The sequence below is a fragment of the Alexandromys fortis genome, unplaced genomic scaffold (genome assembly GCF_014885135.2).
Source record: "Alexandromys fortis isolate MF-2015 unplaced genomic scaffold, M_Fortis_MF-2015_v1.1 scaffold_140, whole genome shotgun sequence".
NCBI classification, from domain to species: Eukaryota; Metazoa; Chordata; class Mammalia; order Rodentia; family Cricetidae; genus Alexandromys; species Alexandromys fortis.
Genome location: NW_026068048.1, coordinates 514422 through 526590, shown reverse-complemented (window position 1 = coordinate 526590; position 12169 = coordinate 514422). Strand labels below are relative to the sequence as shown.

At 50.8% G+C, this 12169-nt stretch overlaps 2 protein-coding genes across 3 annotated transcripts; one reads left to right on the top strand and one right to left on the bottom strand.

Moving 5' to 3' along the window:
- Positions 1-104: 104 nt before the first annotated feature.
- On the top strand, positions 105-7593 carry Nfkbib (NFKB inhibitor beta). 2 transcript variants are annotated; one of them, XM_050119285.1, is made up of 6 exons: positions 105-379; positions 4685-4790; positions 4874-5207; positions 6302-6390; positions 6472-6741; positions 7431-7593. In XM_050119285.1, the coding sequence occupies exons 1-6, from the start codon at positions 201-203 to the stop codon at positions 7530-7532; spliced, it is 1080 nt and encodes a 359-aa protein (XP_049975242.1). In that variant the 5' UTR covers positions 105-200; the 3' UTR covers positions 7533-7593. The 2 variants fall into 2 exon arrangements, with proteins under 2 accessions (XP_049975242.1, XP_049975241.1); XM_050119284.1 differs by having other exon boundaries at positions 6472-6756.
- An 82-nt stretch (positions 7594-7675) lies between these two features.
- Positions 7676-11712, bottom strand: Ccer2 (coiled-coil glutamate rich protein 2). The gene is made up of 5 exons (XM_050119120.1): positions 10301-11712; positions 10080-10120; positions 9836-9923; positions 9034-9545; positions 7676-7956 (listed from the first exon to the last, which is right to left on the bottom strand). Exons 1-5 carry the CDS (start codon positions 10371-10373, stop codon positions 7867-7869), a joined length of 804 nt encoding a protein of 267 aa, XP_049975077.1. The 5' UTR covers positions 10374-11712; the 3' UTR covers positions 7676-7866.
- Positions 11713-12169: the final 457 nt, after the last annotated feature.

Genomic DNA, 12169 nt, shown 5'->3' with positions numbered 1-12169 from the left:
TCAGAGAGCTAGTGACTACCTTATTATTCTGATTGGTTCTGGTGCTGTATAGGGGCGGAGTGTAGCTATTTAACACATTCTGATTGGGTAGATGAGGGGGCGTGTTGGGAAATTCCCGGCAGGGCGGAAGCACTGGAGCGCACGGCAAAGCCCAGCGACAGGCGGGCGACCACAGGGGGCCACCCGAGGTGGCTGGGGCCATGGCCGGGGTCGCTTGCTTGGGGAAAACTGCGGACGCCGATGAATGGTGCGACAGCGGCCTAGGCTCTCTAGGTCCCGACGCAGCGGCTCCCGGAGGACCAGGACTGTGCGCAGAGCTGGGCCCGGAGCTGTCGTGGGCGCCCCTGGTCTTTGGCTACGTCACTGAGGATGGGGACACGTGAGTAAACCTTAAATTACTAAACGGAGCCCCAGGATCCTACCTGAGTCTCCATTAGCCTACGATTCCTGTGGCTTATTATCTTCTAGTTCCTAACTCTTGACTTCCGATGCTGGACTTCCTGACCCCTAACTCCCAAATACTAAACTGTGAGAAGACCAGTCTTACGTTCACCCACAGTCAAGTGTCTCACCTTTCTTGAATTCTAAATTTGTGCACCTGTAATCCATATCCTACCTACTGATCCCCAAACCGGATCTGAACCTTCCCGACCAGGCCCCCAGACCTTTGTTGGCCCTCTAGTTCCCACACCTTCTGACCCCTTGCTTCCAAATGTGGTCTTTGATCTTAGCTACCCTTGTAATAAGCCAGATTTTGACTTCCAAAATTAGTCCTTGACCCTGAGTCTACAGCTCTGCTACTTCCAGCATTGATCTGCAAATAAGAAATTGAGCTGCTGGGCGCAGTGGCACTCAGCACTTGGGAGGCAGAGGCAGGCAGATCTCTGAGTTTGAGGCTACTTGATCTACGAAGTGAGTTTCCGGCCAGCCAGAGCTACATAAAATTCAGAATCTCTTTCAGGACAGGCTTCAAAGCTACAGAGAAACCCTATCTCAAAAAAATTAAAAAAAAAAAAAACAAACAAAATTTCAGAATCTCATTTCCACGAGGATAGATTCGTCTGTTAACCAAATGTTCCTCCCAGACCACCGCCTTCCAGCCGCTGTTTTTAGCTGAGCTGAGTGTGATGGTACACACTTGTAATCCCAGCCCTCCAAGGGGCTGAGGCAAAGAGGATCTCTAAGTCTGAGGATAGCCTGGGAGGACCTGGTATCAAAAATGAGGGGAGAGGAAAAGGAGGAGAGGGAGATTGAAAAATAATTTTAAGAATCAGGAAATTGTGCTTAGTCGCTAAGCTGGGGAGAAGGGACAGCTGTGGTAACGGTCTGTGTAAGGGATTGTACCCGGGATTTTTTGTCCTTTGTGCTTATTGCGTGTGCCCAGTGACTCAGTGCCTGACCCATGAGGGGAACACAATAAACACGAATCTTAAAGAACCAGGTATTGTTTCCTTAATTTTCTTATTTTTCACTTTCCATTTTATTGGTTCTTGTTCCTTTATTATTTCATTCTGATCACTTTAGATTTAGATGTAGATTTTGTAATTTTCTTTTTCCTCTTTCCCTTTTTTTTTTTTTTTTGTGATATATAGTCTCATATAACCCATGGTGGTCTTGATCTTGCTATTCAGCTGAGGATAGCCTTGAACTTTTCATCCTCCTGCTTCTAGCTCCCAAGTATACATCACTATGCCGTGTGTGTGTGTGTGTGTGTGTGTGTGTGTGTGTGTCTGGCTGTCTGTCTGTGACTAGAGGAGAACCCTGAGCTGTTGATTTGTTTTGAGACAGGGCCTTTCACTGGCCGAGCACTCACCACAGAGGCTAGATTAGCTGCTTGAGAACCTCAGGGATCTTCACCCCTTCTCCTTCTCTGAGACCAAGTCTCTCTATATAGCTCTTGGCTGGCCTCAAACTCAGAGCGATCCATCTGCCTCTGCCTCCTGAGTGCTGAGATCAAAGGTGTATGCCTACACACTCCATCCAGGGATTGTGTGCCTTCACCTCCGTAGTGCTTGAATTATAAGCATTTAAAACCACAACCAGATTTTTCTTACGTGTGTTCTGAACTAAGGTCACTGTGCTTTATCTACCAACTATTTCCCAGCCTTGCCCCCCAATCCCCCCTCCGTTAACCCCTTTTTTAGTCAGTGTCTCACTGTCTGGGATAGCCTTGAACTCTTTTTTTTTTTTTTTTTTTTTTTTTTTTTTAAATCGAGACAGGGTTTCTCTATGTGTAGCCCTGGCTGTCATGGAACTCAATCTGTAGACCAGTAGACCAGGCTGGCCTGAAACTCAGAGATCCGGCTGCCTCTGCCTCCTGAATTATTTTACTTTATGTGTATAAATGTTTTTCACTTGTACACCTGTGTGTGTGAGCTGTATATGTGCTTGTTGGATCCACGGGAACTGGAGTTATGGATGGTTGTGAGCCACCATGTAGGTGCTGGAAATCAAACCTGGGTCTTCTGCAAGAGCCACAAGTGTTCTTAGCTGCTGTGCCATTGGTTCAGTCTCTAGCCTTACACTCTTGGTCTTACACATGTGCGTGTCCGGCTCCTGCTCTGCTGGGAACTGACTATGCCTGCCACGCTAGCACTTTACCGACTCACCTTTTCCTGTTGCTAATGAGCTTTGGGTGCTACAAATATTCCCTGCAGAGAACTTCTGATATACTGTGTTTTTGTTTTCGCTTAATTGAGTTTATTTTCTATTTTCTCTTGATTTCTCTTTTGGCCAGTAGATTATGAAGAAGCATGTTCATTTTCCATCCTTGGAGGAATTTCCAGATGTCTTTCTGTTACTGGTTTTTGTTTTGTTTCACTGTGGACAGAGAATATTCTTTGCTTGATTTGCACTCTCTAGTTTCTCTTTCAGTGCTGGGCATCAAACCCAGGCCTCCTGAGTGCTAGGCAAGTACTCCATCAGGAATGGTGTTCCTATGGCAATTCATTTTGATTTACTGAGACTCGGTTTTTTGGCCCAGAAATTGACCCTGAGTGTTATGTGCGCACTTATAAAGAGTTTATAAAATGGGGTTGGAGCGGTAGCTCGCTGGTTAAGAGCACTAGCTGCTCTTGCAGAAGACCCACCCAGTCCAGTTCCCAGCACTCACATGGCAACTAACAACTATCTATAACCCTAGTTTCCAGGGGTCTGATGCCCTCTTCTGGCCTCTGTTTGTTAGCTCCCGTGTGTACGTCGTGTGCATCCATCCATTCAGGCACACATGCACTAAATAAATAAATAATCTTTGATTTAGAGGTAATGTTGATTAGCAGTGTTGTTCAAAGCTCGGCGTGTAATTCCAGCTCCAAAGAAGACTGAGGCAGGAGGATTCTCATGTTCAGAATTCAAGTCCAGCCTGGGAAACATGAATGGCAAGGCCCTGTCGCAAAATAAAGGGAACAAAGAGGCTGATGAGCGTGTGCTTCCCTGCATGCATGCATGGAGCCTTCGGTTCCATCCACTACTGCGAAAACAAGACAGCAACAACCACACACCCTGCTCTCCAAGTCTGCTGTCTCCAAGTTTGCTGACGTTTTCTGTTTCCTCGAACAATTCGTGACAGAGACTTATTGAAATCTCCAAGTCTGTGGATTCTTCTGTTGGTTTTCATTCTGTTAGCTTTTGCTTTATGTAATCTGGAGGTCTATTATTAGAGCCATAGTGTGTGTGTGTGTGTGTGTGCGTGCGCGCGCGTGTGTACGTGTGTGTATGTGTGTGTACGTGTGTGCGAGTGTGTGTATGTGTGCGTGTGTGTGTGTGTGCGTGTATGTGTGTGTGTGTGTGTGTGTGTTGTCAGTCAAGCCTGAGGTGCACATGTTAGGCACGTGCTCCCCAACCCACATCCCAGCCCCAACCCTTGCTTTCCACTTTTTTGTATTTTGTTTTTTGTGTCAGGGCTTCACTGTGGAGCCCAGGCTGGTCTTAAACTTGTGATCCTCTGCCTCAGCTTCTGAAGTGCTAAGATTAGAAGCTGGGGACATTATACCTAGTTTGTCTTTGTGTGTATATATTTGTGTGTGGAAGCCATTGGTCGATGTTCGCTGTCTGCCTCATTTGGTCTTTGCTTTGTTATTATCTGAGATGAGGCTTCACAATGTAGCCCTCGCTGACCTGGAACTCACCTGCAGACCAGACTAGCCTGGAATTCACAGATCCCACCAGCCTCTGCCTCTTTCACACATGCCACCATGCCCAGCTGTTCTTGGTGACCAAATCTCATTATTTAGTATTTGACCCTGCTGGTCTAGAACTCACCATGTTGCCCAGTCTGGCCTGGAAGTAACAATCCTCCTGCCTCAACTTCTCCAGGTACTGGAATTTGAGCTGGCTAATTTCCTTAGTAAACACTTTTTTTTTCTTTTTCTTTTTCTTTTTCTTTTTCTTTTTCTTTTTCTTTTTCTTTTTCTTCAGAGCCTGTCTTGGAACTAACTCTTGTAGATCAGGCTGGCCTCAAACTCAAAGAGATTAGTCTATCTCTCCCTCCCAAGTGTTGGGATTAAAGGCATATGCCACCACTGCCTGGCTGAAGACCCTTGTCTTATCTCAGAACACCAACCAACCAATCAACCAACCAACCAACCAAAGTAGCTCCTGCCCCTGACACCCGGACACTGAAATGTTTCCAACGGTGGCCACAGTTTGTAGCTTCTTGTTTATTGACCTCTCCCTTTGTCCCCAGGGCCCTGCACTTGGCCGTGATACATCAGCATGAGCCCTTCCTGGATTTCCTCTTGGGCTTCTCTGCCGGCACTGAGTACCTAGACCTGCAGAATGACCTAGGCCAAGTGAGCTATTGGGGATGGTCACTTTAGGGAGCCTGGTCCAGGATTGTCATTGTGGCCCTAACCCCTGCTCTCTCTCCCTGTAGACAGCCCTGCACCTAGCAGCCATCCTTGGGGAGGCATCCACGGTAGAGAAGTTGTATGCAGCCGGCGCAGGAGTGTTGGTGACTGAGAGAGGGGGCCACACCGCGCTGCACTTGGCCTGCCGCATGAGGGCACACACGTGCGCATGCGTGCTGCTCCAGCCCCGCCCCAGATGTCCAAGGGATGCCTCAGATACCTACCTCACTCAGAGCCAGGACCATGCCCCAGACACCAGCCAAAACCCTGTTGCTGTGAACCCTCAACTTAACCCAGAGAACGAAGAGGAGCCAAGTGATGACGACTGGAAGCTGCAGCTAGAAGCAGAAAACTATGAGGGTGAGGGCCCTGGGCCCTGGGAAGGACAAGAACTCCCTGGCTATTACCCGACTTGAAACCCAGCCGCTGTGCTTATCTGGCATACACAGAGCCCTGGGTTCAATCCCCAGCATAAACTGGGCATGGTGGCACATGCCTATAATACCAGCCCTTGTAAGGTGGAAGCAAGAGGATCAGGAGGAGTTGAAGGTCATCTTTGGTGCTATCTAGCTAGTTTTAGATCAGTCTAGGTTCAGGAGACCCTGTCTCACACACCCTTCTCAGGGCATGGCTATATGTGCCTATAATCCCAGCACTTGGGTGACAGAAGCCTGAAGCAGAAACATCATAAGGTCAGCTTCAGCCTGTGCTACATCGTGAGCCCCTGTTTAAAACAAAACAAAACAAAACAACAACAACAAAAAACCCTGAAAGCAAAACCAGCTCCTAAAAGCAAAATCATCCTAAGTCTCCAGAAGTCCCAGCTTCTGGACCAAGGACCCCAGGAGTATTAAGAATTGATACACAGGGCTCCTCTTCCCCAGATCTGGTCATCAAACCACTTGCATCCCAGATAGCCAACCCACAGATTCAGAAATGCATGGATACAGTGGTTGAGCCTGGACTACCTACCTGCAAGGTGCCTTCCCTCCAGAACTGTTTGTTCCCAAGTGTTAGGCTGAACTGGGATGAGAGGATCCACCCCACGCTCCTAGCCCTGGGCAGAGAGTACAGTGCAGAGTTCACCCTCCTCACTCAGGCCTCATGGGAAAAGAACCTGGCTTCACCATAAATAGGCTGAGGTCACCTGATAGCCAGTGTCCCCGGTCCTTTGTGGGACCTCTGTTGTTATTGTCCTTGTTTGTTTTATTTATGATGCTGGGGGTGGAACTCAAGAGCTGTTCTTTGTGAAGGAAGACCTCAGACTTGGTTCTGTTGGTCCACAGAGTGAGTGCTCTCATTCCGAGTCCCCAGGCTCCTCCTTGTAGATCCAGACATTGCACCACTCAGGCTTACCCTGCCAGCATGCTGACACCTGAGCTCAGGCCCCAAACCTGGTACCCTTCCCTCGGGTCATTACAGCTGAGGCTCCTTAACTTGTCATCTGTCCCCAGGCCACACCCCACTCCACGTAGCTGTCATCCACAAAGATGCGGAGATGGTCCAGCTGCTCCGGGATGCTGGAGCTGACCTCAATAAACCGGTGAGCCACTGTGGTGGGCTAGTGTGGGGGAAGGCACTGTCCCCTGAGTGCTCTCACTGACTGCTCTGGCACCTCCCACAGGAACCCACTTGTGGCCGGACCCCTCTGCACCTGGCAGTGGAAGCCCAGGCAGCCAGCGTGTTGGAGCTTCTCCTGAAGGCCGGTGCTGACCCCACTGCCCGCATGTATGGGGGCCGCACCCCACTTGGTAGCGCCCTGCTTCGGCCCAACCCCGTCCTTGCCCGCCTCCTCCGTGCACATGGAGCCCCTGAGCCTGAGGAGGAGGATGATAAGCTTGGCCCTTGCAGCAGCAGCAGCAGTGACAATGACAGTGACGACAGAGATGAGGGCGTGAGTCAGGAACAGGTATCCCCTGGAGGGGTCAGGGAAAACAGACAACCAGAAACCTGGCAGATGCTGCCAGGGACTCAGACAAGTGACACAGAGATGAGGGGAAACTGTCATAGACTTGGCAATCTGTCATGGTGGCAAACACCATAGCCTTGAATTCTGGGATTCAGGAGGCAGAGGTAGTCTGTGTGTTTGAGGCCTGCAAGGGCTGCATAGTGAGACCCTGTCAAAAAGGAAAAACAAAATTGCACAAAGACCAGCTAAGTTAGACTTCCTCCAGAAGGCGGTTGTGAGCACAGGCAGTGAGGGTCTGAGCATGGTCAGAGTGGCCGGAACACTGATGGTCGGGAAAGACCTCCACCAGCAGTGAGGGAGCATTACTGAAGAATGCAGACAACAGCACACCCTTGTGTAGGGGCCGGCATAGCATGAGGAGGGCTGAAGGTGGGTGAAGGCAGAGGGGCATGGGGAGAGAGCTGTGTCAGGTGACTAATACCCACCGCACATAAGGGGTAGTGGTAGGAGAAGGTGGTACTGAAAGCCATGACCTCCAGCATAGTGCATTCAGGGTGTTAAAGGAGGGGCAAGGGAACGCAGGCGTCACGGTGAGACCCCATTAGGCGCTGTGGCCTTGGCAGTGGGCAAGGTGGCAGCTACCTGACTCCTGTGCTGTCCCTCTCTTTTCCCAGGATGAATATGACGACATCGTGGTCCACAGTGGCAGGAACCGAAACCGGCTACCTCCCTCCCCAGCACCTAAACCTCTTCCTGATGACCCTAACCCCACCTGACTTAAATTTTAATATTAATATAATTTCTAGTTTAATAAAACTTTAAAGCTGACAAGCAGCACCCAGCTTGATAGTGCCTTCTGCTTATTTCAGGTCCCGTCCCTCCAGAGCCAAGTGTGAGCCACGGTTTGCTTTGTGCTTTATTCACTCAGGGATGGAGGGGTGGGGTGGGGTCCCGAGTCTGAACAAGCCCTCGCCCCACTCAGACTTCTCTCAGGCTTGGTTCTCAGGCACACCCTTGCTTCCCAGCCCCTGCCAGTTGGTGGGATGGGGGCTCTGAGGTCAACAGTCCTGAGCCTTAGGGTGTACAGGAAAGGAGGGGAGTGGATGGGGGTCAGCCTTCCCTCCCAAGTGCCTCTCCCAGCATGGTGGTGGCCTTCTTTAGCTGCTCCTTCATGCGCTCTAGCTGCTCCACATCGTCTTCCTGGGGGAGATCAGAAATATGGTTACCACCTCTGTGACCACTGTAAATCACTGGTGGCCTGAAGTCCCTTCCTAGCTGTCTGTCATGGTTAGTGATGGCTACCATCTTTGTTCCCCCAAACCCCAAAGTTCTGTTTGCCCACTGGACCGGTATGGAGGTTCACATTTGATCTGTTGATCCTCTGCCTCTGTTTTCTGAGTGCTGGGATTACAGATGTTTATCATCACAGATGGTTTATGTAGTGCTTGGAAATGAACCAGGGCATTGCATGTTAAGTATACATTCTACCACAGACCTACATCCCAGCTCTGGGTGACCCATCTGTGATGTGATGGCCATTTTGATTGCTGCTCCCAATTAAGGTTATATTTAATCAGTTAAAAAAAACTTTATGTGTATGGGTGTTTGCCGGCATATATGTCTGTATATCACCATGTCTGCCTGCTGCCCCTGGAGGCCGGGAGAGGGCATAGGATCCCCTGGAAATGGAGTTGCAGAGTCACTAGGTGGATCCTGGGAATTGAACCTGGGTCCTCTGAAAGGGCAGCCAATGCACTGAACTATTAAACCATCTCTCCAGCACATAACTAAAAAACAAGTTTATACATTTATTGTGGGTGTGTTTGTGCACATGCGTATCTCAGCATGTGTGGGGCGGTCAGAGGACAACCTGTGGGAGTCAGTCCTCTCCATCCGCCATGCAGTGCAGGACCTAGGGATTGAACTCAGGTCACCAGGCTTGGCAGCAAGTGCCTTTACCCACTGAGCATCCTTGCTGGCATGTGGGATATATTGGACCTTGCATGGCTTAGCCAACGGTATCTGTCACTAGCCTAGTGAACCAGGAGAGTAGCTGCTGGCTTCAGTGGGAGCTTACTTGGTACAGACCGGTGATGATGCTTATGTTTGTGGGTAATTAGTGGTGTCTTCCTGGTCACTGTCCTTGCTTGGGCATTGCTACCTAGTCCTGGTGCATACTTGGTCACTGACCCACTTCATGGTGGGTTTCACTGTGGCCCAGCACCAGCAGGTACTAGAAGAGACCTTGGGTGACCCTGGAGTGGCCCCGCCACTCACCTCCTGCTCTGAGGCTGCCTCCTGCTCTGCCTCTTCCTCCTGCTTGGCCTTGGTGCCCGGCTGCTCCAGGTGGTGACGATGGCTCGAGGACTCTTCTCCCCCCGCCATCTCTCTCCCCTGCCACAGGCTGTGGCCTCCACCCAGCAGGTGCATGCCCTTCTCCTCTGCCTGAAACCGGGCCGTCTCCTCATCGCTGGCCTTCTCAGCCACCCGCTTCTGGGGGCCCCTAGCACCCTCTAGATGCTCCCACATATGCTCGAAGGTCGTCTGTGGCTGCCTCTTCTCTTCCTCCTCCTTCTCCTCTTCCCGGTGAAGCTGGCTGTGGAGCTGTGTATGGATGGCCTGTTCTCGCACCTCAGACTTGTGGGTCCTCTCTGCTGCTTCCTCCTCTTCCTTGTCCCTTATCTCCTGGCTGGACCTCATCTTTCCAGTCTCCTGCTTGTTGAAGTCCCCACCCAGTAACCTCTTCTCCTCAAGGGACACACAGCCATGGGGCTCTGTCTCGAATATCTCTGGCAGGGAAAGATAGGGTTCTCTTTGTGCAGCCAACTGAGAAATGGGGTTGCTCAGGAGTTCTGGGTCCTTCCTGACATCATGAAAGGGACTGCTTGGCACTGGGAGGGGGTGTCACAGGCTGTATATTCTTGGCTCTAGTCCCTTGCTGTAGCCAGGCTCTTTCACGTGTGTGTGTGTGGGGGGAAGCAGCACCACACTGACCCGGGGGACTGGGAACTTTCCTACCATGGGCCAGTAGGAAGGTGGGGAAATGTTGGGAGCTTGAGGGGAACTAAGGGATTCCTACCTTTGTGGAGCAGAGCTGTGCAGAGGCCTCTCTGGGCCTGGCCCAGTGTCAGCACCTCCATGACCACCTCTGCTAGACAGCGGGTTAGCTGGGGCAAGGATGAAAGGTTAGAGGGAGGTCAAGGGCAAGGGAGTTGGGCAAACAGAGTGGCTACAGGGGAAAAGAAAGAGGTGGGGATCCTGGGAGAAGCTGAGCAGAGGGGACCCAACAGGATGGGGTGGGCAAAGAAGGGCTCCTCTCTCACCTCCTCCTTGGATGGTCTGGGCGCCAGGGGAACCGAGGAGGCTGTGGAGGGATGAAACAAGGCACTGTCCGTGGTACTGATCTCAACTCCTCCGTTACCGCAGCCCACCAGCATGGCACCTACCAGGTGTGCTGCCCCCGTGTAAGCTCAGCCGCCTGTCTATAGCCCGGCCCCAGGTATACTGGCCTGCCACCTAATCCCTCTGTGGGCTCTGAACTCACCAGTCCCCAGCAGCAGTGCCAACAGCGGGGGCAGCAGCAGCAGCGCTGCGGAGGTGGGTGCACGGCGCGGCATGGTGGGGAGTCCGGACCCTGGACCTCTCCGCTGAGCAGCCAGCCTGTGCCAGAGCCTTATAACCCTGGTGAAGTGGCCCCAGCCGGGGAGAAAATGATGTCACCACCACCACCCCCTCCCTGGCTCAGGGAGAGGGGACAGCTGTGGGGCGCTCCAGGACCCTCAATTATTCATGGGAACCCACACTCAAGCATGCACACCCCTCCAGGCTTCTGGCCCAGAAACACGGAGTGGGGGTGGGGGAAAGGCTCTCCCAGAGACTTACTTGGGAAATGGGCAACTCTCCTTTTCTCAACGCTTTCCACATCTGGAAAGTAGATCCTCCTATATCTACCTCCTAATAGGTTCACACTCCTTCTGGCCAAGTCCCTGCTCCGCCAGCCACCAGCTGTGCAGTGCTGAGACTATTGCTTAAGCTTTCTTACTTTTAGGAAGTTTTGGTGACAACCCACTCCAGCGCTGTTGGGTGAGGATATGAGGAGTGCTGGGCAGTGTTCTCCACTGGGAACTTCACAGGGCTGCATGGCACCCCAGCACCACGTGAGTGTGTGTGCACACGTGGAAGCTGGTATCTTCCTCTGTTGCTCTCCACTTTTTAAAGACAGGGTCTTGGTCTTGCTATGTAGCCAGGGCTGGCCTCAGGTTTGTGGCAATCCTTCTGCCTTAGCTTGCCTTAGCTTTTAAAATGCTGAGGTTATAAGTGTGAACCAGCACAGATAATATCCAAAAGTCTAATTTTGTTTCGTTGAGACAGGGTCCTTTATTTTAAATTGCAGGTATGTGTGTGGTGGGTATGTACACACTAGTGTGGTGGCCATGGAGTCCAGAAGAGGGCATTGAAGGAGCTAAAACTGGTGTCACAGGCTGATGTGGGCCACCAGATGTGGCTCCTGGGAACTGGACTTGAGCCCTTCAAGAGCAGTGGGTGAGTGCTCTCAACTGCTGAGCCAGCTCTTCAAATCTTGTTTCTTTTTTTCTTTTTGAGACAGAATCTGTGTTGTAGTGGCATATTATTTGTATTTTAATAAATAAATCTTGCCAGAAGAACAGAAGCAAAGCTAGCTAAAGCTACTAGAGGTTATGCAATGGTGACACACACCCTTAATCCCAGGATTTGGATAAATCTCCGAGTTCAAGGCCACCCTGGGCTATACAAGATCGTGGCAGAGGTCTGGAGAGATGGCTCAGTGGTTAAGAGCATTGCCTGCTCTTCCAAAGGTCCTGAGTTCAATTCCCAGCAACCACATGGTGGCTCACAACCATCTGTAATGAGGCCTGATACCCTCTTCTGGCCTGCAGGCATACATGCAGACAGAATACTGTATAAATGCTTGATAGATAAATAAATAAATATTAAAAAAAAAAAAACAAGATCATGGCAGAAACAAATCCCAGTGGTGGTGGCTCACACTTTTAATCCCAATCCTAGGGAGTCAAACCTTTAATCCAGCACTAGAGGGGACATAAAATGGGAGAAGAGAGGCTTAGTCTGTGGTCGCCCAGGCTTCGTAGAGACTTTTTTCTCTAGTTGCTTGGCTGCTTTGCTTTTTTGGTTTTCAGGTTGGACTCCAATTTTGTCTCTGGGTTTTTATAAATTTCGCTACACCATCTAGCCCTAGCTGTCTTGGAGCTCACTCTGTAGATCAGGCTGGCCTCAAACTCACAGAAAAACGCCTGCCTCTGCCGCCCGAGTGCTGAGACTAACGGCAGGCTCTACCATGGCCTGGCTCAGCTCATTTTAAGACAGGATCTCCCTGTGCAGCTCTGGCTGGCATGGAATTGCTATGTAGATCAGG

Excerpts from the sequence above, each read along its gene's own strand:
- Nfkbib (XM_050119284.1), top strand. The coding sequence starts at position 201 with ATGGCCGGGGTCGCTTGCTTGGGGAAAACTGCGGACGCCGATGAATGG. Across the intron at positions 4,791-4,873 it reads TGCAGAATGACCTAGGCCAA|ACAGCCCTGCACCTAGCAGC; the intron begins GTGAGCTATTGG and ends CTCTCCCTGTAG. Across the intron at positions 6,757-7,430 it reads AGGGCGTGAGTCAGGAACAG|GATGAATATGACGACATCGT; the intron begins GTATCCCCTGGA and ends CTCTTTTCCCAG.
- Ccer2 (XM_050119120.1), bottom strand. The coding sequence starts at position 10,373 with ATGCCGCGCCGTGCACCCACCTCCGCAGCGCTGCTGCTGCTGCCCCCG. Across the intron at positions 9,924-10,079 it reads CCAGACCATCCAAGGAGGAG|CTAACCCGCTGTCTAGCAGA; the intron begins GTGAGAGAGGAG and ends TCCTTGCCCCAG. Across the intron at positions 7,957-9,033 it reads AGGCAGCCTCAGAGCAGGAG|GAAGACGATGTGGAGCAGCT; the intron begins GTGAGTGGCGGG and ends GATCTCCCCCAG.